The 27,647-nt window shown below is 47.0% G+C and overlaps 1 protein-coding gene across 10 annotated transcripts in view; it reads left to right on the top strand.

Annotated features, from left to right (window-relative positions):
* GRIK4 (glutamate ionotropic receptor kainate type subunit 4) overlaps nucleotides 1–27,647 on the top strand; it is a 205,180-nt gene that overhangs the window by 109,984 nt on the left and 67,549 nt on the right. For 9 of the 10 annotated variants that reach the window (XR_012584065.1, XR_012584064.1, XM_074561102.1 and 6 more), the window contains exons 3-4: nucleotides 17,770–17,934; nucleotides 25,120–25,217. Coding sequence is in view for 8 of the 10 variants with exons in the window: in XM_074561102.1 (XP_074417203.1) it covers nucleotides 17,770–17,934; nucleotides 25,120–25,217 (263 nt within the window). In the remaining 2 variants the exon portion in view is untranslated. Of the gene's footprint in view, nucleotides 1–12,012; nucleotides 12,724–17,769; nucleotides 17,935–25,119; nucleotides 25,218–27,647 lie in introns of those variants that run through there. The other variant, XM_074561106.1, reaches the window with a different exon arrangement.

Genomic DNA, 27,647 nt, shown 5'->3' with positions numbered 1-27,647 from the left:
AAATCTGAATCTGAATCCAGGCTTTCTCTGCTCCCTCCCTGTTGACCTCGTCAGAAACACTGAATGCAAGAGAAAAAAAAAAAGAACAATAAATTGCTTTACGTAGCTCCAGACAGGAAAACCCTGCACTTACCCTCACAGGCAGTCTTTCCCATCTGTTACCTCGCTGTGCTGCCTCTGGGTTACCTCAATAAGAAAACTTAATTGAGGCAATGTCATGTCAGGAGAGAATGATACATCCATTTTCACAGGCTGGCTTTTGTAACCTGTTTCGCTCTTAGCAGAACTACACTGGGCTTTGTTTCTTGCCAGATTTTTCCCATCGTCTTTCTAATAATAACCTCCTTTTGTAATCTTTTTCATTCATGCACAGACAAACATTTTTGTGTTGTTACTTCTTTTGGTTTTAATAGCTGTGTTGCAGTAGCTGTCCTGTGCGTAACCATGTGTGTTTAATGCGTAGATGCATAATGAGGGAGAATCTCTGCTGCTTGCAGGCTGGACTAGATAAAGTGTGCGAGAACAGAAGGATTATCCCCCTGCTTTTTCAGACAGGGAGATGACATGAGGAGACTAATGGGAGGTTTTTAAAAGTAGTGAGAGACTTAAGGGGCTGTGAGCGTTCCCTTCCTGTCATTATAACCCAAAGCAGGGAGCTGGTGTGCATTCAAAAGTTAAAGCTGAGCCTGTCCTGCACACGTTCTGCTCATTGATGGCTGGGGCTGGACCTCCATGGTTTTGAAGAGCCTTTGTAGTGCAGGAAGCATAGCTAGTTAATGTAGCTGCCTTAGAGGCTCCCTTTTCAGGGGCTGCGTCATCTAGGGAAGAGAGGTATGGACAGGCAGCCAGGAGCTCAGCAGTCTGTCTCCCGCCTTTAAAAAACACTATTTTTTTTTTTTAAACTAGCAAACTTGCCTGAAGAACAGATCAGGGATGGGGGTGGCATGCCAATGAAGCCCCCCTGGCTCCTCAGTGCTTGCAAGTTCATGACAAGGAGGGTTTGGGGCTATGGGTTTGGCCAGGGTTCCCTCCATATCTTGCCCCGTCATCTCCCAAGAGCCCCGGGGCATCCCTTTGGAGCCAGGAGGGCGGCAAGGTGTGGGGAGCCAGCCCCGTGGTGCAGCACAGCCTGGTCCAGTACCTCCCCGCGGCATCCTTCTGCACCGAGAGGTTCCTCAAACCACTTTTCAGGGAGAAGTCTGTCTGTTCCTGTCACTCTCATCCCTTTTCAGAGTCAATATGAATAAATGGCAGTTGAGCCGGGGGGGGAGCCGTGTTTATCCCGTGGATGCCAGGCAGACAATGAACCTCGCCTTGCCCAGATGGCACAGGCTCTCCTCCAAGCAGATAAACAGGGCTGGTGCCATTGAAACGGGCCCAAACGCACCGAGTTACAGTGGTAGTATGGTAATTACAGCGCCTCCAGTGACCATCTGGACACACAAACTGGTTTTCTATTTGTAAAACCTCTCCTATGTCTCCAATATTAGCCATGTATGGGGATGCTAATTGATTTAATTGAAGCTTTCAGTGTTGAGCCGCAGGGATTGCCAACCTTTTCGGTGTAGGTACGTGATGGATTTTAATGTCCGTTTGAGGGGAGAAACTGGGGTGTGCATGCTCTGCACTTGAGGTAGCTGTGAAAGGAAGGTCTGTTGGAGGTCCTGGAGTCTGGGACTCGTGAGGTTCTTCTCCAGGGTGAGGGGAGGTGGGGCTGCTGCTTCTGAGCTCCCCTAAGCACAGGGACGGAACTTTTCTGCTCCTGGTAGGGCTGGAGTCTTGTCAGCGTGTTGGTTGATTTTAAACGAAAGTTGTCTGTCCATGGTTTATTTATACATATACACGCAAACGTGTGTTAGATTTTGGTTATATGAAAAATAGAGTCATGGCCAAGTGATTAATATCCTTTATTTTGTACTTTAGTAGCATCTCGCAACTCTGGTCATGAACCACATGCGAGGTCCTGCATGAATACCCAAAGACAAAAGAAAACATGCGTTTAAAGGCTTCCAATGTACTGAGAGCCCTTTCTGTGCCCTTGAAAAAACTGTTTACTGGGCTTGTTTTCACGAGAAATTTTAATTTTTTTCATGGTTTGAAAATTGCCAGTTTTGGCCTAGAAGACATTGTCAGGGGTTCCCATGCCAAAAAATTATCTGAGTCTGTCTCTTTTTTCTTTATACGACCTTTTTCTAATAAACAAACAAAAACAACACCCCCCCCCCCCTCCAACCTTGCGGCAAAGTTATCCACTGAAAGAAATAGCAAAAAGCAACCTCTTGCAGAAGTGACATAGTCAGAACCTGTTGTATTAGAAACTATTCCCAGATGACCTCAGGCTCTTACTTAGTAATATTCCTGATCGTTAACGTGCTTTGTTGTGTTAAGGAAATGTAGCAGTGTACCATCAGTGGTATGTGTTCCCCATGATAAGCAGTGTCCTTAGCACTTTACCTCTTCCCCTGTAGCTTTTTGCCACTCTTCTTGAGGGAAGTATTTTGGATTTTTTTTTTTTCCTGTGCTTTCTCTTGTTTACAGTAGGGGGGATGTAGTGGCTCATGTTGCCTTAATTTCCTCTGTCCAGATTCCTCATTAACTGTTTAATCAGGAACATGGGAAACAGCCAAACGTTTTTCTGTGAAAGGCACGTAGAGTTTGGAGGGAGTAAAGCAGCTCAGAGGAGGCACCTGCAAACAACCGAATTATTGGCCTGAAATCTTTTTGTCCCAGTAGGCAGCTGATTGGGAAAGGGGAGATGATCTTGGTTCTGCAGAAGCAGGGGTGGGACTTTGGCAAAAGGTGGGAGCGTATAGTTCTTCTCGCTTGGGAAACTGATGGACTCCTTTTGGCCATCAGAACAGCGGGAGCTGGGGAAAACCAAAGGATGGGGAGGGTTTTGGACTTGAGGTTTGGTGGCATCTGGTGTGAGCAGAGCCCAGGCTCGCTGGTACAGCGAGGATTAGTCCCTCCGGGTCTGAGAGGAGGCACCACAGCACCCGCTGCCCTCGGGGAGTGTGGGGGTACAGCTGTGGTTTAAAGCCAGCAGCTGATGGGAACAAGAGTCAGGGCGACTGCTTAAATGGAAAATAGTTACCATGCCCATCAGGCCCCTGTGCAACTTGTTCCCATTAAGCCCTATTTGAAGAGATACAGTGACACACGGATGTCATGTCGACCTCTCCACATAGGGCTGAATCCAGAATGAAGCGTTGTGGGACATCTTGCTCTTTCCACACCAAATAGCCCTCAAGATTGCTGCCAAGCTGATCGACTGGTAGGTGTCTAGTCAAAATACCTTTAGAGATCCTGGGCTTCTAGCATCAAAAAGCAGTGACACGCTGACATTCTCCAACATGCAAAACGTCCTCCATTGCCACCAAAGGCAAATTCTGCAAGATGGGCCTTGTGTGCTCTGGGGCTCCCTGGGGAGGATGATGTGAAGAGCGATGGCAATCTGCTGGGGAGTTTACTCGCACTTCTCAAGGGTGGAGGCTCCTGTCAACTGGCTCTCACAGGAGACTTCAGAAGTAATCTTCCCTGATGTCAGTGCACATGTTAATTGGACTTGACAGATGATAATGAAGAAGAGGCTGTAACCGAGAAAGGGTAGAGGGAATGTCATAACTCTTGGGGGAGGAGGGGAAAACAGAAAAGTCCAGATGTCCAGAAGTTACGTGAGGTAACTCAAAATATTCATCTTTGCTATTTCTGGTACGAGAGGTGGTAGATGCGGTGGAAAATCAGTAACTCTACGGTGTCTTGCCTGCAAAGGTGGTTTTCTTTATCTCCAGTTCACATTCATGGCTTGGTCTTGCTGTTAACCTTTTTACGGAAATGAGTTTTTTGGTGAGAGATCCTCCTCTGTGCAGAATGTCATAGTGGTGTGGGGGGACCGTGCACCCAAGGGACTGAGTTACCGGTTATTCCTGGCAAATAGGGATGGGGATTGGCTTCCTGGGTGCTGTGTCTTCAAGCACAGAGCTTATAAGCAGAATGTAGCACTGTTTCTTGGAGCTGTGGTTCCGTGCCCAGGTGCCTCATGGCTAACGCGTAATTAGCCTCAATTAGCTTAATTAGTCTGGAAAACATTTTTTTTTTTTTTTTTGCCTTTGCTAGAAGGTCAGCGTGTCCTCCCCTGGCTGGCTGGATGTTCTGGCCTGGTGCTATTGGCAGCGTGCGCAGGACGCTGGCGGTGCTGGCAGAGCCATGCTGGCTGGTGCGTGGTGTACCACGTGGCGCAGCCCCGTGTGCCGCGGCATCGGAAGGGGTCTGCCAGCCCCTGGCAGTGCTGCATGCTCTGGGGTTCAGAAGGTGCATGTGCAGTTCCTCTCCCAGATGATGGGGAAGTCTTTTAGCCCTTGAGCCTTTCGTGCGTGACTCGCATAATGATAAAACTCCTGCAGAGACTAGCTCCTTGAAATAGGTGGGATTTTGCCCCCTCAGCGGTAGGATTGGTGTCTAAATGCCGCTGCAGAATTGGGCTGTGGCTGTTCTCTGCCTCTGCTCCCCATGAAGTGGAGGTGACAGCACTTCTCTCACTGCTGAGACGTGGTGGCAGAGGGGCTTGCCCGGAGCACTGCAGGCAGGGGTATAGGCTGTTTCAGAGAGTCCTGTGCAAACAGTTGATAGTTGCAGACTCAGTTGCCCCATGATTGTGCAATGAAAAGAACAGCCTTGTTTATCGTCATCAAATCAGATAAAAGTGGCATCTGGCAGTTGCATTTGTAGTGTGCTCAAAAGAGGATGCTGTGTGCCAGAGGCAATGCCTTCCCTGTGGTAAGAGCCAGCACAAGGACCCAGCTCTGTTGAGGTGACTGTCACCCTCGGATTAGTTTAGAATAACCTCTTCAGCAAAGTCATCCTGTGATCCTTGCTGCAAGGTTTCAGGGAGGACAGAAATCCTCCCATTACAGCTCCTTCTGATGTGTGTTTCCTGATTGTGGGCTCTCATATTTTTCTTGTAATTACCAGCAAACTGCCTGAACAAGAGCTGAAATGCTTTTCCCTGACTGTCAGGAGCACAACACCCACTGATGAGTCAGGAGAGGAAGAGCTCGTGCTTCACGGGAGAGGGTATCGGGGGAAAGGAAGGGGAGAAGACGGGGAAGAATAGCTGCCAGAGAGTTGTGGAATAAATGACATTTGTTTAAAGACACATTAGAAGATTAATGATGGGAGTTAAACTATGAAAGCAACAGGGCCTAAGTGTACTATTAATGGAACCCATTTTCTTTGCCATCTCCTGCAGGAACTCTTTGTAAGTACAGAAGGGGGAAAATCACTTTACAGTAATAACTGTTATTTATATAAGAGAACAACATTGGATGTATCAAAATGTGAGGTTTCAAGGTAATAACTGGACCCTCACAATCATTGTTATCCATTTAAAAGGCAATTTCTGTGATGGTGAATAGATGGAGGAAATAGCCCCAATCCTGCAACTGATCGTAAACGAGGTTTATTTTATTATTATTGTTATTAGTCAGTTCCCAATCTGGTGAGATTGTGTTAAGAAAAAGGGAAAAGACTGGAAGAGACGACGGAGGAATCATCCTTGCAGAATTTTTTGGGACCGTTTGATGGGCTCATTAGTGACTTGGGGCCTCATCTTGGCTCCCTCCAGTCGGTCAAATGTCCCATTGCAGCATCGTTGACTCACATCTCATAAAGAGCAGCAAGCAAACAGATGACTTGATCTTGTAGCCTCAGACAACTGCTCCTGTTCTCCACCTGTAATTCACACTGGTGGAAGGTGGTGTTGCAAGTATAGGGTCAATTAATAGTGCAAGCTGAGAGGATAAGGATGGCTGTAGTCAGTGATTGTCTCTTCTGGGCCATGGACCACAGGGGTTGTGCTGGCAGGTCAGCTCAAGCTCAGGCTGTGTTTGGGTACAGCTCAGGTGAGCAGACTGTGGCTCTGCTCCATGGACAGAAAATCTGTTCTGCACAAAGCATGAGCCCAGCTCTTCTGCAGGAATCAGGACAGAATCATGAATGATTCATGAGGAGGGGCTGGGGGTAGCAAGGAAGGATGATAATAATATTCTCCATGTGGTCAAAATATAACAATAATTTGACCAGCTCTAATTTTTAATAACCACTGGGTTTGTGAGCAGATGTGATAGATGAGCTTGAGCAAACCATAGCCTCCCAAGCTGGCTTTTCACTTCAGAGCAGCAAGGCTGCTCTCTGAAAAACTAGAGCTCTGTAAACCTTGTCAGACTGTGGGAGGAAGGAGCAGAAAGTTGAAAAAGAGGGGAGAAAGGGTCTGTCCTGTTTTTATAGTACTCCGATTAGAATAAGTGTCAGACATGAGCCTCAATTCATCCCAGTTCAGAGCAGTGCTTGAATGGGAATTTTATATTTAAACCTCAAGTCTCACCGAGTGAAGTCTTTTATAAGGGCCAGGGTTTTTCCCCTTCAAGTCTGCGTGCATGGCGTTATCTTGAGCGTGGAGCCTCAGACTGTGATGCATGAAGTAAGAGGGGTGGCAAGGGGGGGTGACGGTGGGGGAGGTCTGGGTGTTTGATGGTGAGATAGCAGTTTGCTGTCCCGGAGGTGGCCCTGGACATCTCTCATGTTGGAAGAGGCTGGGGAGGATGATAAAGCAGCCCTGTTTCTGCAGGCAAGTTCTGCTAGCTGGGATAATGAAAAAGAATTGGATCCGTGAGGGCAGCTGACACAGCTCGCGGTCTCTAAGATGTTTTCAGTGTTGTGTTAAGACGCCTTTTACAGACTTTGAGAACTACAGGGAATGTGGTGTCGCCTGCGGCTGGCAACCATAACTCTTCGTGTGACAGCAGCAAGAGCAAACCCCCAGCAGAGGAGCCTGGACCACCCACTGAAACACAAGCTGGTCCCAGACTTCTCATGGTTGGAGGGTGCCTTGGCAAGAGCCCCTGTCCTGCCCTTCCCTCCGGTGTGTGCTTGGGCTCGCAAGTGTTGATATGTCTGTATTCAGCTCTTGCAGGTATCCTCATTAAGGTGGTTGAAAGTAGGAGGATTTAACGATCTGAACCATGACTTTAATTAATCAGCATAAATGTTGCTTATTTATAACATAAACCACAGCCTATGGATAACTCTGTTGTTTAATTAAGTTTATCGCTGTGAACCTGATCCAGTTCCTTGCTGCATTAATGTAATCCAGTATCCGCTCTAAGAAGCATCATAACAAACTACAAGGGATGTAATTCACTCCACTCATCCTCTGCTTTGCGAGTGTGGCTGGTTCTGGTATGTCTCATTCGTGACCCAGTGCGGGTACCGATTCCTCTCTGATCCCACCAGCCACGCCTGCCTTAGCGTGCTGCTGCTTCCAGCACGCCTGGCGCCTGGGAGCCTGCAGTAGCTTTTCCTTTGGGTTTCTTTCACCTTGTTAACTAAGGATTTTTGTGTCCAATTTAATTTAGTCCATGCAGCTGAGCTTTTTCTTCGTCCTTGCCTTTTGCTTTCTTTTCTTCCTCTTCTCTCAGCCTTTCCCGTTTCTGTGTAGCGTGTTTAAAACTTTTCCGCGTTGCACAGATGTAGGGGAATCTGTAATGAGCTCCCAAGCTGAAAGCAAAAGCTGTTTGCCTAAAAGTTGTTCTTTACCTACATTGAAGAGCATTGTACTAGAAACCTCAGAGATTCTTTGGGAAAAGTTTGAGTAACTTTTAAGGATTTTGTGGTTATTTTCTGTTGTGCCAAGGATTCTCCAGGCAATGTTTGTCACCCCACATAGGGATGGTCTCCAGAAGATGGTAAGACAGATTGCTTCGAGCGGGGATGTTACTGTGCATTACTTCAGTCACTTAGGTCTCTGTAGGTCCCTTCTCTCAAAAAGTAATCTAACAACAAAGTGGGGCTGCTTTTTTTTCCCCAACAAGAGCATCCACCTGGGAGTTTAATGTGCCGTAACTGGTGCACATTACCTTCAGATCTTAATTAATTTCGATTTTCCTGAGTATCTGTATGTTTCTGGACCTCTTCAAAATGGGCATGGTAGTGTTTCTTTGCTTCGTGGAGGTGTCGTGAGGATAAGTAGTTGCAAAACTCACAGGTTGTGTTAGAGATGGAGGGGTTTGCAGGAGGTGCCAGTGCTCAAGGCAGAAGATGGGCCTCTGGCAATCCCAGTGGCGTGACTGAGCTGGTTCAGCTCTAAGTGTCACAAGGCACCATTTGGCTTGGGCACTGAAGTCCTACGGTCACACGTCCAGCTGCAGTGCGGATTCAGTGCAAGGCAGGTGGGCACAGGTGCTGATTTGGGGTTGAACGGGAGCCACTCTGTACACAAGCAAAGAAAGAAAAAGCAGTTCTTTCCCAGTAACACATCATCATTTTCTTAGCAAAAAAATATACGAACTGGGATTAGATTAATTAGCGGTTTGCTGCTAAAATGGATGGAAATTAAGGGAAAACCATGTCAGAGTCCAGGGAAAAGAACATTCCTGTTTTGTTTTCCCATCCAGAAGGCAGGGGAAGAAGTCATCGGGGAAAAAAAAGCAGTGAGCAGAGCACACTAAAGAGGAAAGGCAGGAAGACATTAAAGTAACCTATTAAATTGCTGAAGGCTGAGTGGCAAAAAATAAATAAATAGAGTCTGTGTAGATTGATGGATATTGGATCTGAAGGGCTTCCACATCTGGTGTGGCAGCTCTTTAGCATCTAATTTCAGTGTGACTCAGCAGGAAAAGTTGTTTGTTCTAACAGTAAAGCAAAGAGAAGAAAACAATCCTGAGGCACGTCAGCGAAGGGCTCGCATGTCATTGTTTTGTAATTGGATCAAACTCTTTCATGCTATTTAATACATCTGGATCTTCTGCGATAGGGGTGAGGCTTCCAATGTCACCCTTTCCCACCCTTGTTCATCTTCTACTCAGCTTCTCTGTGATCACCTCCTACTCTTAGGCCCCACTCTCTTCCTTGGAGAGGGACCACTGCGGGACCCCAGGCAGTGAGGTTTCCTATGGGGCATAGAGACCAGTGACTCTAAAGTCCAGCTTGTTAGGGACAAAGTTTCAGTGTCTGTAAGTAAAAAGGCTAAGGTGCTAAACAAGGGTTTCTGAAGTCTCTTGGTGTATTAAACTCAGTTTATTTGCCATGTGGTCTTGCAAAACCTTGAGGAGTTGCTTTATCTCTCTGTGCCTCTGTTCTTCATCCATCACAAGAGAACGAAAGTCATTCCACCCATCATTTTTCTGTCTTCTATCTTTAAAGGAACTGTCATATCTGGTGTCTACATCCAGCATGGTAGGTCCTTGTCCTTGGATCCATCTTTTAGAGATTTGTAATAGTAGCAATGGTTGATGATTTGTAGCGAGTACAGAACTGGTGCAGAATACCTCTAAGCTCTCCATATTAGTAAGAGCAAAACCCGAGACCCTGTCGCTACTGCAGTTTTTGTCCCCTTCTCACCTTGACACTGGGGATATGTCCAAGGCTATTTGCTATCTCTGTGTATGCGATTAATCAGCTGGTGGGGGGAAGCCTGGAACTGGGGCCTGGCACTTACGTACTCCATCATTTGGTCTAAGCTCTGCATCCTCCGCAATGCACTGGTGTGTGCCAGCCTGGGAGGAATCAGCAAGTGGTGCCAAAGCCCTCACATCCTTGGAACAGGGAAATGCTGAAAGAAGAGCAAATGCACTGTAAATGCTACGATCCCAGGAAGGCTTAAGAGCAAAATGGTCACTAAAAGCCCCGCTTACATAAATGGAAATCCACTGGCTTTAGAGGAGCCCCAAATTCCTTTAATCCGGAAGCATGCTGGAGGTTCAAGCAATGGCTCCCTCTGCAAGAGGCAAAGTGTCAGCTTTGGAAATATTGCTCTCCTTACATCATTGTCAATCAGTAAATCCTAAAGCATTGCTGAGAGTTGCGTGTATGCTGGAATAGCCTTGGCTGCCACTGAAACACAGCCGCCTCTGGGGATGGAGCTCTGGGCTTTTGTGGTCATCTGTCTTGTCGGTACAGAAGGGGCTTATTGTGGGTGTGACAGCAGGAGAGCATCCTGCGTCGTCCAGGGCTCTGCAGCGGTTTCCTTTCTGCCTCTCCATCCTGTGGCTGCTGCCTGCTCTCAAACGCAGAGTCCCACCGCTGCATTGTGCATTGCCATCCCTCAAATCTATGATTATAACTATAAATCCTAATGGACTTTCCCCATTTGTTTTTTGGCACTTTTTTTTTTTTTAGCTTAGAATTTTACACATTGTTTCTTCCTTCCTCATTCTTTTTGTTTGCCTGGAAGTGGCACTTGGGCTTTGTGTGGTTATTTTTCTTGTACTTATACTCTCTACTGACTTAATTAAGTTCTTGCTTGTTTCCTGGTCTTGCCAAGTTTACTGGCCCCACCAGGGCTTCCCAGTGCTCTCCTCCTAAAAACCACAGCTGCTGCCAGTCCAGCTGCCACCTGAGACCATGAAAATGGGCAGAAAAACTTCCTCTTGAAATTCAACTTGACGTTATTGAAACAAAAGACAGGCAGGAAAACGATGTTCCCAACTTTGGACAGTGGTTTTAGGCTGGTTTCCTGAGAAAATAAGATTTAGGCTTTTAGAGTGATCTTGTGTGGGTAAGTGTCCATCCAGTAGCTTGAATTTTGTGGCAAACGGCAGTCCAGCTTGACAGATAGGCTTCACAGAGATGTAGAAAATCTGCGCTAGAGAGCACTGTTGTGAATACCTCCTGCTGTGAGCAAAGCCTCAGGGAAACAAAAACGCATCCCACCACACCACGTACGCACATGCAGAAACAGGCTCTTGGTGGCTGGAATTGCCTGTTCTCTTGCTGGAAGATTTCTGACACCCCCAGAAGGCTCTTCCCTCCTGGTACCCATTTGCTTCCGTGTGCCTTTGGCAGCAACATCCCTGGACAGTGTCCACGGCTCTTGGGATGCTTTGAGTGAAAGGTGTCCCTCTGTGCCTTCCTGTCATTCTATTTTTAGCATTACGTCTTCAAATCCTTCCCTTTTCTGTCCGCAAAACCCTGTCCACATGAGATGGAGAGCCCTTCTTCTTCATTCTTCCAGCCTGTCCTGCTGGAGCCCTCGCACATCCCTTTCTTTCAGAGCCGTAATCTTTTATTCCCTGCCTCAGCCCTGACCTTTACACCTCAGGAAGGTTAAAACAGTCATTCCTCCTCCCTGCTTTTCTCTCCTCGTTTTTGGGAAGTCTCTTGACAGTCTTTTCAGGGGATTAAGTAGGATTTGTCTGGTTGCAAACACACTATTTGAATTCAGAGATCAGGACTTTACCCGTAGCTGCAGCGTGCCTCAAGTCTGCGGCTGTGGAAGCCCGTAGGAGTTTCCCTGTTGGCTTTAAAGGCCCTCAGTTTGCTGCCCTGCTTTTGTACGAGAGGCTGGCTTCAGATGGCATTAGCCAGCTCTGGTCAGGGCATTTCCATTTCAGACCCCTTCCCTGTCCCTTCGTGCTCTTTCGCTTCGGTCTTCGTGCGGAGGTTGTTTGCTGGCCGTCTTGTAGCGAAATTTGTATTCGGAAAAGCAGGTGATCTTTGTCGGAAGAGCGGGACCTTGTCTCATTAGTGTGTTTTCCTCCCCACACATGAAGCAAGGGGCTGAGAGGCGAGATGAGAGTCGTCTTGCAGATGCCTGCTTTCAGAATGGCAGCTGACGTGGGGTTCCCCCTCCCGCCCCATTTTGGACATGAACAGCCATCTCTGTTTCAGGTCGGTGTGTGCGGAGGAGGGAGGCGGAGGCTGGCAGTGCTTTTCCTGCCTGGACCGCAGGGACGGTGTTTGCTGGGGCACAAAGATGAGCTGCCCCCACTGAGGTGTCGCATCCCGGCACTGTGACAGGTCGTCACCTTGGCAGGCTGAGGGAGGACGAGCGGAGAAGTGTGACAGCATTCTCTGTCTTCCTGGAAACTCCTGGTCTCAGAGAACGCTATTCTGATTTTATGTACACAAAGCAATTATTGAAGAAGAGAAAAGAGAGGTTGTGTTTCAAGCAGTAGGAACTGAAGCCCTCAGCTGTTTGTATCATGTCTCCCCTGCTCTCTCTCTCTCCCCCCTGAATTCACTCTCTCTGGATAGCAGAAATGAGAGGGAAGCGCCATTTAAATGCAGATTTCAAATGTTGGCCAAGAGCAATAAATAGCCCTCTGCTACACTGATCAGACAAACATTATCAAGTCTCTTTGTGAAGGAGGGTTTATGTTTTTAGATTTTCTTTTTCCTTGATGAGATCCTCTTTCCTCTCAGAGTAATAGCATATTGACGACTTTTTATTTTATTTTTAAGCAGCACTTCAGAGATTATAATGGAAACACAATCCCACCTGTTTCTCCACTGGAGCTATACTTGACAGCCCTGTAATGAGGAAGTCTGCAAATTTCTTATCATTTACTGTATAGACAGCCTGAAGGGTTGATATCGTATTCAGCAGAGGGGAAGTGTGCAAAGTAAGAGAATCCTGCAACCGTTTTCAATCAAATTCCCCCTCGAATCAGGAGCCTTGTGGTTTTGGAGGCAGTTTGGGGTTAATGAAGCTAAGAGCAGCTGCAGGTGGGTCTCTGCTGATAAGGTTTGTGCAGGTGGTCGGGGAGCAGCCGGCAGGAGCAGGGGGACATGCGAAGGTCTGGGGTGATTCCCCCACATCCCAGGGCATCTCCCGAGGCTGGAATTCCCAAGCAGGACATCGGCGCTAAAGAGCAGTATTTTTTTCTGGTGTGCCTTTGATCTGAAGGGTTCCTGGCTTTGAGACATAAGGACTGATCAGCTCCAGTGGTAGGTGTTGCATTTCTACGTGTCTAAACCTGCTTGAACTGAGGTTACAGTTCTTAATTTGAGAGTCCATTCATCACGTAAACGTAGAGGATCTGAGGACTGTGTTTATGGTATAAATAAGAAAAGGTTGTAGGTGTGATCTTAACCTGTCAGAGGAGACACTGGAGAAATATTGCGGATGGCTTTATATCTTTTTAACTTGGAGGGACAGGTTATGAGCGGTGAAATACCATCTTTACTAAGCCAGCGCTTTGCTAACTCTACGTCATCAAGAGATGACTTGAGATGGCAATTGTGTTTCTGGGTTTCTGGGTATGGCTTTACATCTCAGTGGTATGGAAAGCATCCGAGAAAATGTAACGAATCTGAATAAAGTTAACAGGGAAAGGTCAGCTGAACACTGTTTGTTGTAGCAGTGTATAAACCTCCTGGTAACATCTGTTCCCTGTTATTGTTATAAAAATGCTACTTCATTAGATCTTGGTTGGATCATGAATTAAGTAGTGATATGTAGTAAAACTTGCAATCGTATTAGGCTTGTCAGAGTGCATATGTTGTGAATCTGGCTGGTGGCGGGCAGCACTCTGGGGAGCCACGTGGCTTGGGGGAATGGGAGAAAGGGAGGCTTTCTGCTTTTTTAGCACTGGTTGAAACCCAACTGAGGGCAGAAAGGATTCGATTTCAGCATTGTCTGTAAACTGGCTGGTGCACTTAATAGGATGAGTTGCCGAGTCTCAGCCCAGCTCCAGGAAGACAGCTGTCTCCATCGCTGAAAGCACACAAGCTGACAGCACTGCCTGTCCCCCCACTTGCTGTTTCGGCGAAAAGGAGTAGGACTGAAATGTTCGGGGTGAGAAATGAATGTCCTTCCTCTTCCTGGAAAAGTTTCTCCAGGGTAAGAGGAGAAAAGACAGAGCATCTGCCTTTCATACTGCTGTGGCTGTGCTGTGCTTGAGTGGAGTGAAAATGCTGAGCGCAGATGCCACCCCCCAGCTGTCCCTCTGCGTGGGGCAGCACGTGCTGTGGGGCCGATGGAGCCTAAGGAAGCCGTGTCTCTGGGGAGCCCCTTGTCTATGCGCTATGTCCCATGGGCTGTGTCTCGACAGGGCAGGGCTTAGACCGAGTGCGCACTAACACACGTGCACACAGGTGCGAGCACACACACTCCCGCATATTGTCAGAGAGCCCCAACTCCGTCCCCCCCGTCCCCCATCGTGTCTGCCTGCCTCCAAGGGCTGGAACATCACTGAGGTGAGGGCAACCCGTGGGGAAGTTACTGAAATCTGTTTTTCTCAAAGGGCACTGTCATGTCATCTTGCATTTCTTTGGCTACCAGTAATACGTTTTTTTCTGGTTCTTGCTGTTAAATCATTGAGTGTTGCATTTGAAATTTGTGCTTGATGGAAATTTGCAATTGAAGTCACCTGTTGCTCAAATCTTGAGCAACTTGTAACCCAGCTATTTTCATTGCATACCCAAAGCAATAATCTCTTCTGGTTTGTAGCCTCTTGGGTTTGTGGGTTTTGTGTGAAGAGTGCGGAAAACCTGTGTATATTGAGTAAAAAAAGCATTATTACTATATAAAGGATGTTTATCTATCAAGATTGCAACATCCCATGGGAAAAGATGTTCCAGCCAGTTCTTCCTGAGAAAAGCTCAGCCTCTGCCAGTCCTTGCTGCCTTCGCTTGAAGCTGTTTGAGTCTCAGTCCCTGTGAAATCCTAAGCAGCCCTGAACTGGGCGTCACAGACCCAGGTGCTCCCGAATCCCTCTGAAATATTTTTCTCATAATTCACAGAGAAGGCAGTCTAGATTGGAGACACTTATTATGATGGGGAAGATAGAAGTGATTTTTGAGGCCAACAAAGTTCAAAGACTTTGCTGTAAGTTTTCAGTATTAAAGATTTACTTGATGCAGCTTCCCATATTTAATAGACAGGAATAGATGAAAGGGAATTTCTATAAAGATTTTCGTTCATACTTAATGATACCACTATTAGATGAGCTTTGGCACTGTGTCCCAAGACATGAAGTTTTAAAACCAACCTTTTTTAAACATTAAATGACCTTTTTCATCGGGTAGCTTTAATAAATAAAGATTAGTTCAGCCTCATTACCTAGTCTGTTCTGGGGGATGGTTTAATATTTGGTAAAACTAACTAGTCTCCCAAAATGCAAGTGAATAAATTTTGCTGCTTTTCTATATACAAGCCCTGCAGGGAGCTAGGAAGGGTAATGTAGTTTGATTAGTGGCTGGGCTCTAGGAGTGCCACCGCCACCTCCATCCCGGGATTTAGGCTGTCCGGTTGTGTTCCTTTCTTTTCCAAAACTTGCTGTGGGCACTTTCCCCTTCCTCATGTATTTGCTCCCAAGGGGGACTGCAAAGTTGAAATTCAGTCAGAGCTAGGGAAAAGAGGGTTTTATTTGGGTTTTTTGTTGGTGATTTTTTTTTTTTTCCTCAGTTGTAGGGAAGTTTTCAAGATTTCCAAAAATAAAAATGGAAAATCCCATCCTGCATAGAGACAAAATGTATTTGTGCAAACATTTATGCCTAGGTGGCCTGAGGAAAATACTTGATAAGCTTTGGTTTTGAGTCTTTTGTTTCTAAAATGTATTTAACTATACATTAGCGGAAATGAATTTTGTTTGAAAACACAATTGAAGAATACACTTGAAAAAGGTGTCCGGTTTAGTTTATTTTGAAGCTTTAAAATAGAAAATAATGAATCTAAGAATGCTGACGTACACTCTTCCACCACTGATCTTTAATTTTGCTATGTCAGCACCTGGAATGTAAAAAGCATTTTGTGATGTTCATCAGATCCAGTACATTGCTTTACCCTTTCCTGGAAACACGGCAATAGTGAAAAGTTTACACCCATCAGACAGTTTTGTGTTTGAGAAAGTGAGGCCTGGCCAGAAGTTTCTCCTCTGTCTGCTGACGCTTTCCTAGAGAAGCAGGGAGTTGAGCAAGCTGCTTCTTGGGGCACTTTAGTATCCCAGCTTCTTTTTAATTAAGAGCAGTCACCAGCCATATCGATGTCTTGAAAAGCTGTGATCCGTGCTCCTGGCCTTAGAGGAAAGCACAACCTTTTTTCTTCCATAATGAGATTAAGATTAACTGCCCGAGCTTTGCAGATAATGATGGTGCTCGCGTGTTAGCAGAGCAGAGGAGATGGTGTCGCCTGAAGGACTGGGAATGTTCGCCAAGACATCTGTGCGTATCGTAGAAGTATGGCTGTTTGTTTCTTTAGCAGTACTTAGTTCAGTTTAGCTCCCATAAAACTGGGGAAAAAGTAGGAAGAGAATGAGTTCTTGAATGGATATCATTAGGATACGAAGTAAATCAGGTTAGTATGGACCAACTTTGCTTCACCGCTGGATTTGGTATGCGGTTGCCTTCCACAGCTGGAGCTAGGGCAGGACTGGGAAGCAGAGATGCTCCGCAGTTTTGTTGTGAGAGAAGGGATCCCACTGGGACAAGCATAGCAAGGCTGAGAGAAGAGCCCTTGTGAAATGTGATTCGAGTTGGTGGTTGGGCTGTGCTTTGAGATTTGGGTGGGTTCAAAGCAGGTCTCAGGGGCAGGAAAGCCCAAGTAAAAGGAGCCTGAACTCAAGACAGGTTTATTTATTGGGCCGGGCTGTGTTGGAGGTTCTGTGTGTTGGTGGCAATGAAGTGTGGTCAGTGCCCACGCACTGGGGGAGCAATGAGGACCTCCAAAGCATAAACTATCCCTCTGAGGAATGTGTTCAGTCCCACCTACGGCACAACATCACTGTGCTTCTTTTCACAGTGGTCCCAGTTAGCTGTGTCTTCAAAATGTGTGTATCCTTGGACTCTCCTCTCAGCTTTTGCTCTCAGGGAGGCGGGATACCTCCTGTTTATAGCCCATGTGCTTTACTGCAGCTGCCAGCTGATTTACATGTTTCACTCTGTTTTTTCCTATCTAAACAAAACCCACAAACAAACTAAACCCGCCACAGCACAATGATATGTTTCAAAGCTTCAACAAGGCACCCAGCTGCTGTAGTTCGTTCCATGTTTCCCTGACACACAAACTAGCAGAGCCCCTCTAATCCCTGCTTTGCCAACCTACGTGGTGCAGGGCCTGATTCAGCTGCGCCTCCATCTACTCCTGAGCAGTTCTGAATGGCATCGGTCCCGTTGGAGTTGTTTTTGGAAAGGGAAGATAAGCATTGGTGCCTTTTTAATATACACAACAAAACTCGATGCTACTCTTCCCCAGGTACGACTGAAGAGCTGCAGTCTGGGAGGAGACCTCCTATTAGCTAGGATAAACCCACTGAGGTGCAGGCATCGTGCCAGCTCGTAATGAAACGCTGTGATTAATGTTCCACTCCAGTTTCTTCTTGCCTTCCGTCAAGAAAATAAAAATAATACCCCACACTATCTCCCTCTGCCTAACGCAGATTTGAGTGGGCAGGCCCAGGAGCTGAGTTCAAGAGTCAAGTGCTTTCTGTTTGAAAAATATTTGTCCCTTCCCACCCACGGCTGCCCACGTGCTTCCTGAAATATTCCAGCTCTCAGCACCGTTACCAACGCTTTCTCGAACGAGCGAACCGAGGCTATCTGGGGACGTTCTTCCTCTGTCGGGATGCGAGGCAGTGCCCGGATCCGGGCTGCTGGGCGCTGCACAGCTGGATATCCCTCTCTGGGAGCACCCGTAGCGAGCAGCGGGTGCTGGTGCTGCCGTGGGTGCCGCCAGGACCCCAGCAGTGTGGGCGGCCGTGTCGTGCTGCAGTGAGCCGGCAGGTAAAGCAGCCGCTGCTGCAAAGATTTTGCCACCCACGTGTCTGGCAAGACCCAGGAGGTGGGCGAAGCGGCGGGAAAGGCCGCGTGTGGGAGGGAGAATGGATAGATGGATGGATGCGCTAACAATAGCAGCGGCAGGAGCAGAAGTGCCAACGCGGCGGCTGCTTGCGTGGCAGCGGAGATCCCGAAAAGGGGATGGGGATGGGGGAGTTGCATGGAGCTGGGCCGGGTCCCCGCCAAGCCTAACCGCTGCCAATGCCTTTGCTCCCGCAGCTGCCATCCTGGATGACCCCATGGAGTGCAGCAGAGGGGAGAGGCTCTCCATCACCCTGGCCAAGAACCGCATCAACCGTGCACCCGAGCGGGTGGGGAAAGCCAAAGTGGAGGTGGACATTTTTGAGCTGCTGCGAGACAGCGAGTATGAGACAGCAGAAACCAGTAAGTATGCCTCCACGTAGCTGGTCCTTCCCCAGTTCTTCTCTCCGCCGGTTTGCAGGAGGTGTCTGCTTGCTCCAGGGGATAATTGTGTGATAGTCAAGGAAGGGTACAAAGGGTAAAAAGTACCTCTCGGCTCCTCTGTCAACACTTTGAAAGATTAACACATGCTTCCATGGAATTTTGGTGTAGGGGTTGGGTACGGTCTGGATGCGGGTGCAGCATCCCTTCGGGAGGTGCCTGGCACCTTTACCAGCAGCACTCGCCGTGTGTTCAGCGCCAGCCACGTGTTCACATTGGCTCCGGGGTGCATCCGCCGCGGGGGCACAGTGGCACATAAGCAGAGGTTGGGCTTGGAGGGCAAGTGCTGGGACCAGTTTTCATTTGAGGGTTTAGCGTGGTGTTGTGAGGTGAGCCGTGGCATGGACTGAGAGGATCTAGGTCCCCGATAAGCTTTGCCGCCACTCAGCTCAGTGACTTGGGACAAATTATTTTCTTTAATCTGTGTGTCAATAAACAGAAGTAATGATACAGGAGGCGATGCTCTTTTGTAAAGTACTTAATGGTGTGCAAATAAGAGACTCTGGGCAAGTTCAGCGCAATTAAGTTATTTTTAAAACCCCACGGAACACAGTTTGTCAGCAAACATGATAGCTCTTTCAGTGCTTTAGATTGGCAGTGGATTTGTTTACACAAAGTGAAGTTTTCAAGTGATGTTTAAAATCATGTGGATTAAAAAGAGCTGATTTTGAAAGAGCAGTATACTTCCCATTTTGCTTTAAAGTCCCTTAATACAAACTGGTCTCTACTAGACGTGTTCCTCTAGATGCCCAACATATCAACCCCATGCTGATGAATAAAAAAGGAATTGATGGTCAGTGTCCCACAGACCTCTCAGGACCTTGAGTGAAAGAAACCCAAAAGATCTAGAATAGCTTCTTCCGGTAAGAGGGAAAATCCTTTGGAATGGATAGCTTCCCTTTAGAATAATTTTTAAGATGACCTTTAGAGTTCAGGGGAGGACTGTAATTTTTTATTACAAGCTGGCTTGAAAAAGCTGGAGAAATAATTTTAAATAATAGGGATTTTGACTCTTTTCCCTTTGGTTCTCTGTTCCAAGCTTGTACAGTCTGCAGGGTATCCCCGAAAGGCGTGGTGGTACGTTGTGGTCTAGAGCAGGCTGTTTTTTCACATAGCTCTGGTCCTTATTCTGCACAGCACTGAGCATCCCTGTGCCTGGGAGGCCCCGTGGTACCCAGCGCTGGTGAGGAGCAGGTCTCTGGGTAGCTGTCAGAATGAGCTCAATAGGCCTGCGAGATCAGCAGATCGCTCCTTCATTTCCTGAATTAGCATTTGCATTATTTATAGAAGCGTTCAGTTAATAAAGTGCATTTCAGCAAGTACCTGTATGTCTATTTATAGAGCCTGTCACCCACGAGGCAGTCTAGATTAAGATGATCACACGCGGCATCACAGGGAGTGTTTAAAACAGCAGTTCTTTGCCTTTTTGGACCCCTTATCTCTTTTAACTTTTTTTTGGTCTTTCCCATCTGTTCGGGGTTGCGCACATCCTGCTTTACCCTCCTTTGGCACAGCAATAGGGCAAATCCAGTCTGACTGGCCAGGTCATGCAGAAGGGATGGGGGCTGCTTGTGTTTCCAAGTCAGTTTGCCCCCAAAAGTATCCCAAATCTCTCAACGAGCCTCCTAGGAAATGAGAAGACTGCTTGCTTGCTTGAGCCTTCAATATCTTTGAAAGAACCAGTAGCATTTTTAGTCCCATTCTTTTTCCTTCCTCATAAATCTTCTGCAGATAGCAGTGTGTCTGTTGTTCAACTTTGCTTGGGAAACAGGCTGGATTGCCGAGTGACCCCGGAGCTGCGGTGGAGATAGCCAGTGGGATTTCTTTCTCGCTTGCACCCCTGTAACACTGCTCAGAGATCTTTCTCTTGGAACATTTTTCAAGCAGCAGAATACTAATTTGCTGAGAACGAAGTATTATGCAAGAAATTGTTGATTTCGGCAAGCGTGGTGCGTGGGGAGAACATGGAAATGGGATAAGCGAGGAAGAGGCAATCTTCCATTTCAAATTTTTACCTCAGGGTGATTTTCATTGTTTTATTTTCTTTGGCTTATAGAATGTAAAAAGTAGAAATCGGAGCAAACTGATTTGATTTTGGTGAAGTGAATATTCACGTAATTTTGCAATATGTTATTTCCCTTTTCTTCAGAGGGAAAAATCTTTTGAAGCGTTTCTTATAAAAGGAAAAAATCTGGATTCTGCATGGCTCCGCTATTAGTGTCAGTGAAGTTATTCTTGATTTATACTGGTAGCAGAGGAGAATCAGATCCTTTAACTTAAATTTCAAGGCTTTCATGGCTTTCAAATGTCTGACTTCTCAGCTTTAATACGCACTGATATTTGTTATCACACGTAATATTAATAAAAGCAGTTTAGATGTTTTAACCTATGACTGCAAAGCTGTTATACATCTGTTTAATACTGTTCTCAAATTTCACGCCCTTTGAATCACCCAGAAATATCACAGCTAGCATGCTTAGCCGACTGATCTAGGAATGCTGTGATTACACCCCATCAGTGATATTCCACGTACAATTAGTGCTTCAAGAGAAGAAAGTCGTTTTGAGAGTTAGTTTTTATTTTAGTGTCGAACTATTTTTCTGTCTTTTTTTCCCCCTGACTGACTCAGGCATCTTACTATTAGGGGGCCACAAAATGACAATTGCTATAGCAGATAAAATATGAGTCAGTCTTATTCACATTCATGCATGGTTTGCCATTTCAGCTTTATATATGAATGAAGACAAACATTGACTGTTCCCTGTGTGCAACATCTGTAAAGTCCCGTGTTTTGAAATGAGTTTGCAGTGAAAGGTTATGGATAGAGCTTTTTTTGCCATTCTAAGTAAAGCCTGTTCTCTCTTTGTGTTTGATGTTTCAACTCCTTTTATGGAGATCGAAAGTGACTTGTTTAATCATATCTTTATCTAAAACACCTTATTCCTTTTGATGTCCAGGGAGGGACAGATTTTCTACTTGTCACCCTGTCCCCTATCGTCTTACCAGTCTTTTAAGCATCTTTCTGTTGTTAATCCAAACATTTCGGGGCAAGTCAGCAGTCAGAGTGAGCGAGCAACTGGAGGATTTTTAGTTTTTATTTATTCACACCAATATTTCGAAGTGACTGATACGTCCATTCAGTGACATTGGCTCAAGTGTGCTATTAACTGTCCCACCATTTTTGTGGATCCTGTTGGATTTCACATTTAAGCCTTCCTCTGGTTGCGGGTTCCTGTTAAGAAGCATAAAGGATGCTGCAGGGAGCAGTGTTGGAGCCACGGCGCAGGATGCACCCTCTGTAACACCGTCTGCTTATGCGCTTGGTGCTTTTTGTATGAGAATTCCAACCTGACCAGTCCCTGGCATTCAACACCCTCTGATATGTTTTGCAACCATGGAAATGTTGAGGTAATCGCGTACCTTCCCTCCTCGTTTATTTTCAGTTAGAGGCAGGAGTCGTCTTTGCGTGCTGTTTGAAACCCTTGTATCAGGTATCTCTGCAGTGAAGGAGATGCTGTGTTTTGCGCTGTGGGTGGATGCTCTTACCGGAGCACTTTGAGCGTGCTTTGAACAGGGAGAGTTCGTGGAAATGCTTGCCAAGTGCCCTGAGATCCCAGGAGGTGAAAGGCACTATCTGACCATGACTGAGTGAATGTACATACATACATAATGCAAGAGCTACTCATTTGTTGTGCTTTTTCATGTTCAAAAATAAGCACGTATTTCTATCTTCTTTTAAAACTTATCTTGCTGTTTCCTGAGTGTCCAGACCTCTAGTTAATTCCCAAATATACTTGTGGAAACTACTAAACATGGCCCTTTCTCACTCACGAGGCAGGGCAGACTAGTATGAAAGGAAGGCCACCGTTTTGCATTGCACATTGAACGTGCAGCTGAGCTGGCGTGAGGGCCACCTCCTCGCTCCAAACCGTAGCCTGTGCTGGGAGAGGGACAGGACACACTCACCCCACTCCTGCTTCTGGGCAAAGCCCATAACTGCACAGGTAGGGGTACCATAGCAGGACATCTGAGCCACGCAAGCAGCAGAGGCAGAGAGGTCCGTGTACAAGTAGAAAGGCAGCAATTGTCCATTCACACCACCCAGGAGCTGCCCCCAAGTGATGACAGGAGGGATCCTGTCCTGCCTAAACCAGCACAGGTCCCAGCAGAGAAGGGTGGACCCTGGGATGTTTCCTTTTCAAAGACTTATGTATTTTAAGAGTTTTGTTAAGAAATCTGTTTGCTAAGCCTGTTTCTTGTTTTTCTGTCCCACTGTCCTCAAGGATGTTACCTTGTCTAGTGGGAGGTGTCCTTGCCCAGGGCAGGGGGTTTGGAATTAGGTGATCTTTAAGGTCCCTTCCAACCCAAACCATTCTGTGATTTTACGATTCGATGTTAACTTAGTACAGCCGAGTGCAGGCAGTCCATAAAAATGCCTGGAATAGGAAGTTGGGCACATCTCAGGTCTTCAGATCAAGGATAGTCAGTAGTACGCACAACGCATCTCATGATAAAGAGGTTTTTAACATGGTGTCACTTCAACGTCCCGTATTTCTTGAGGTACTGAACTCTGAAAAACATAAAAAATGGACACGATCTTGGGCAGAGGTATCTGAGTCTGCAGCAATCAAAAATGTGTCCTGCACGGTATATAGCTTATGTGTCACTCGTGTTGAGGTATGAATAGACTTGAGCAGCAGGGGCTACACCAGTATCTGTGGTTACAGTTTGTGCAGTTATGGGGGATGAATTTTTGGTACAGAGCTGACATTTCTGCATCCCTGCAAGTGCTTGTCTGAATCCTCAGTGCCCACAATGGTAGCAAGGTTTGAGCCTTTTCTCCCTGTGGAGGCTAACAGCATCAGGTAATGTTCTGCAATAGGAAATGTGCTTGGATTACAAGAGAAGAAGCTTTCCAAATGTGGTCGAAACCTTTGCCTCAGGCACCTCCACTTTGTTTCCATTCATTTTCCTTAATTTTACTGGATGTTTCACCCTTGGCGAGATAAGCCAGGTCTCTTTCTTCTGACGGTTGTTGCAACTCTGTTGCTATGACTACTTAACCCACTTTTTGTTCTCAATACCAGCGATAAGAAGAAAAGTGCTCGTCAAACTTTCCCCTGCATGCACAACAGAATTACCCCCAGGACTTTTTCCCTAATGACCTGTGGATAAAGAGGACTCGGAGCAGCTCCTTTCTCAGCTCCTTTATCCTAGGTACTGAATCGCAGAGCACCCAAAGGGTCTGCTGTGGCTCAGAGGGACTGATGAAGGCCACTTCATCAACCCAAGGGGTTTTCAAATTGCTGGTGCTCTTATTTAAAAGGATCTTCTGAAGAGGTGTAAGTGCCCGTAAATTTTTAAGCACAGAGGAAAAGCAAGTGCTGGATTCCTTTGAAGATGCTGCAGGAAAATATCACTCGTTCTGTAGCAGACTGAGATGGTGGAGGATGAGAGAGCATGGAAGGAAGGAAAACCCAAGAGAAGATGTTTGCATATCATCGGCACTTTCTGTAAGAAGTCAAAGCGATCAGTATGTTTAGGGACTTAGTAGTACAAGGAGATTTTCCTTCAAGTGGCGCCTGGAGAGAAGTGAAACCAATTCCCCGAAGTGACAAACTAAGTCCTCAGCTTTTGGCCTCATATTCCAGTCCTGAGGCTGTGGAGATTTATGGAGTCTAAGGCCAGAGATGACCGACTTGATTAGCTGAACTTATCTTCTGCAGAAAATGAACTGTAGACGTTCACTTGCTGAACACTACGCTCAGCCCCATAGCTTGCTGTTCTAAAAAACCCTCAAGCGCAGTATAGGCTCTCATTTCACGTCCAGTCTTGATTTAAAGGCTCGAAGTTGGTAGAAAACCTGCTTTGATCTGTAGTACGGCAGTTTTGATAATGAATTCCCTTCGCTACAAAAAATATGTTCTGGTTTGAGTTTTTCTAGTTTCTTTTTCCAGCCGCTGAATCTAGATAACTTTTTACAACCATCACAAAAGCTTGTCTGACATGTAAGCCAGGGACCTGCAGCGAGGATGGTGCTCCAAAAACAGACCAGCCATTTGATACTGAAGAGGCACTATCTTTAAAATCTCAGCTTTGTGATACGGTGGTATAGTTTTTACATATGAAAATGTTGTGAGCTTGCTCTTGCCAGAACTGATAAGTGATTGCGGTACCTCCTTTCTCCCCATGGTATCCTCTTTCTTCAGAAAGCGCTCACTTGATGCCAGTTGAGCAAATGCGGCTTTGTCTGTCCGGGAAGAAAGCAGCCGAGTGTGTGGCGATGCCGAGGCAGGTTTGGTATTGCACAATAAGCTGTGGCCAGCACATGTTCAGACGAGCCTTTTGGAGTCCGGGGATTCAGGCGCGAGGGGCTCTCGCCTTCTGTTCGCGAGGCTTTGCCTGCTCAAGCTGCTCTGGAGGAGCGTTTGTGAGCAACATGGCTGATGGGGATGGCAGCGGGGAGGTGACACCAGCTGGGGTAGTCCTTAGAGTGCCATTCAGCTAAATTTGTGCTGTGAATTAAAAGGACAAAAGGTTGCAGTTGAACCTGGGAAGCTTGAGGGAAGAGATTTAGCTTCTTCATTTTGTCAGGGTCTTCTTATTGTTTTGCTAACCTTGGTGGCGTGGAGCCAGAAGATTAACTACTGCCAGAAAAAACAGCAAATGAAAAACAGTAATATGATCCTTATTATTACCACTGAGCTCTGCAGAGGATGAGGGAAGAAATTCATAAAAGTTTGTTTGCTGCTAGATGATGCTTTGAAGCTAGGTCACTGCTGTGTTTAGCATCTTCTGTAAACTGTGGGTAACATTTTATCTTGGAGCATAGCAGATGGGGCCAAAAAGGGGTGTTATTAGACAGAGTTCTGGGTCAACAGTGAGGATACCGGTGCTCTGGGGAGAGTTCAGGTGGGATTTAGAAAGCCTGGGGAAAGACGGAGAGGAGGGTGTCACAGGCAGGGTGACAGTGCTTCAGAGGGAATGGAGGGATTTGGATTTGTGTGGGAGATAAATGGTGGGGAGTATGTTGTGTGAAGGATGCAACAGGCACTGTAAGCATGAGGATGAAGTCTAACGCATGTTTCCTCTTTCTGGTGCCCACAGTGTGCCAGATTCTCCCCAAAGGAGTGGTAGGCGTCCTGGGACCTTCCTCAAGCCCAGCCTCGAGCTCTATTATCAGCAATATCTGTGGTGAGAAAGAGGTAAGTGGGAACGTTCCGTGCCGGAGTAAGTCTGTGCCCTTGCGCCGACTGACTTGGCCCCAGCACCCTGGTGGCCGGCGGCTGCCCAGGGCTGGCAGGGTGATGCGGGAGCCCGGGCTCCTTCCTCCTGGTGTTTCATGTCAGGTCTGGGGTGAGAACGGAGTCACCTGCTGTGGGCAAGGGGCTCTGCAGAGATCCTGACCCGTTCCCCAGCCCCCACCTTCTGCATGTTGTCCTTCGAACTGAAGACGCTCTCAGTGGGCTCTGGTCGCAGCAGTGCTTCACATGGGCTGCTGCCTGGTGCTGGGCTCCCTGGGAACACAGCATTTTGCTGGTGAGTTAGTCAGTATGGATTAGGTTTTCAATTTACCACTATACCGAGCAGCAGTGTCTCCTGTGCAGATCCCATGCAGAAGGGCTTTCTGCAGCCTTGAAAGGTTTCATCTGAGACTGTCACGTCTATGCCAAGTCCTGGCTACAGCTGCACCGCTTGCTGCAGCTTCCAGCTCTGCCTTACGCTGCCTTCTCCCTCGCCTGGGTCTGCCTCTTGCAGTTGTCGTTTGAGTCTGGTGCTCTGTTTCTCAGTCACCATTTCTGTGTACGCACACCTCCCCTTTCCACCCGGCTCCCCAGACCCTCTCCAGCTGATGTCCGTGTGCCTCGTCATCCTCAATGTATTCTGTTCTCGTGTCCCAGCAGCAAGGCAGAGCAGGGTTGTTAACCTCTGTTAGACAGGAAAGTGGAGTACCTGCCTGTGGTACTCCAGGACATCCTTGGCAAAGATGACTTGCTGTAGTCATCTTACCTGCTATATTGTCCTTCCCACAATCCGCCTTGGCTTCTAATAATTAGAGTTGAGAACTTGCCCCCTTGTTCCTAATGGACATATTCTTGTAGCTTCTTCCATTTCCCCTCTCTCTTCTGCCTGCCTTGTCCTCGTTTTCAGATGTGTCACCTTTTACTTCAGCTTCCTTCACGTGCAACACCGATGTGAGCCATGTCCCCGCTGACTGGGGGGTGCTAAAACCTCAGCTTGCCCTGGTGGATGCCCAGCCTGGCCAAAGCTCCTGTGACACAACTTTCTGCACATACTTGGAAAGCTGCACCCCTTTCTGTTTGCTGCTGTTCCATCGATGCAAACCCTTTTTATCTGTGTCCAGACTATGTGCCTGATTTAATATTTCATAATCCTTGAACCATCTTACACTGATCTGGCTCTGCTCTCGGGAAAAGAAATTGAGTTCTCTTCTCATAGTTCATCCCTTTAAAGCCAGATAACATCTCTCTGCCATTTAGTGGTCTCTCTCTGGAGCCCAGCCTCCAAGGAGGGGAGTGCCTGGAACCGAGCACTGTAAATAACTTGCATTCACAAATGACTGCTGTTCTTTGTTCCCTGAGAATCAGAAGTGTTGAAGAGATGGAAGAATTCTTTTAGATCTAGTGCTCTGGGCTACAGCGAGATGGGTCTCTTGAGAGTATTTTGTAGTGCTTTCTCCAGTTAAATGTCCCAGACATGTGCTCCATCCCAGGCAAAGGCAACTCTGCAGTAACAGATTGCGAGTGTTTTTCCCCTGGATTTCATATTCAGTCTGAGTCTCTGATCTAAGTCTCCGTTTTTTGTCAGAAATGAAAGGTGAGTGCTTGTGCACTTCTAAGGTATTTGATTCACCAGCTTGATCTCGGATGCCCTCCTAGTGATGTAAACCTGCAGTAACTCCCCGTGATTTATATCACGGGAGCATCAGTTGGTTCCACTGTGTTAAACGTGATGCAGCAGCCCCACCAGAGCCATTGTACTTACAGCCATCCATCAGGTAAAGGAAAGAGTGTCCCCGTTTTACCACCGAGGCGCCAGGCGGTGGAGTGACTGGCCTGGTGTTCACCAGGAGCCTCTGGTGAAACTGGGGGATGAACCTGTGTTTCCCACGCTACCCCTCTACTGCCTTTGGCCCAAAGATTTTCTTCCCTCCTGTCCAGAAAGTGGTGTTGCACTGGGGCAGTGCTCTTGGAAAGGAGGGGAGGGCTCTGGGACTGGAGGTGAGGTCTGAACCAGGGCTGTGATCAGCTCTGGGCACTTGCAGGAGCTGCCGTGGTGGTGGCTGCCTGCACCTCTGTCTCTTTCTTCTCTGTCAGCGGCTGTTGCTGCCAGTCTCAGACTCCATCTGGCTCCCCAGAGTGATCAGCTCGCTTGTACTGGAGCTGCCCTGTCTGCTCTGGTTAAAGGAATTTGCCTTTCGCTTACAGTCTGCTTCTCTCCCTGTTAACAGAGCCCACGACGAGGGCTGCAGAGCGAAATCAAGGCAGATAGCAGCTTATTACTCTTTAACTTTCCTATTGCTAACCAAACAGCTTATGCTGTCAATAAAGCAGCCATCACAAGCTACTAATAGCCTTTCCCAAGAGGAAAGAGATGGGAGGCATAGGATGATA

This window comes from Larus michahellis, chromosome 17 (assembly GCF_964199755.1).
Source record: "Larus michahellis chromosome 17, bLarMic1.1, whole genome shotgun sequence".
In the NCBI taxonomy this organism is placed as follows: domain Eukaryota; kingdom Metazoa; phylum Chordata; class Aves; order Charadriiformes; family Laridae; genus Larus; species Larus michahellis.
This window is presented reverse-complemented; position numbering and strand designations above follow the sequence as displayed.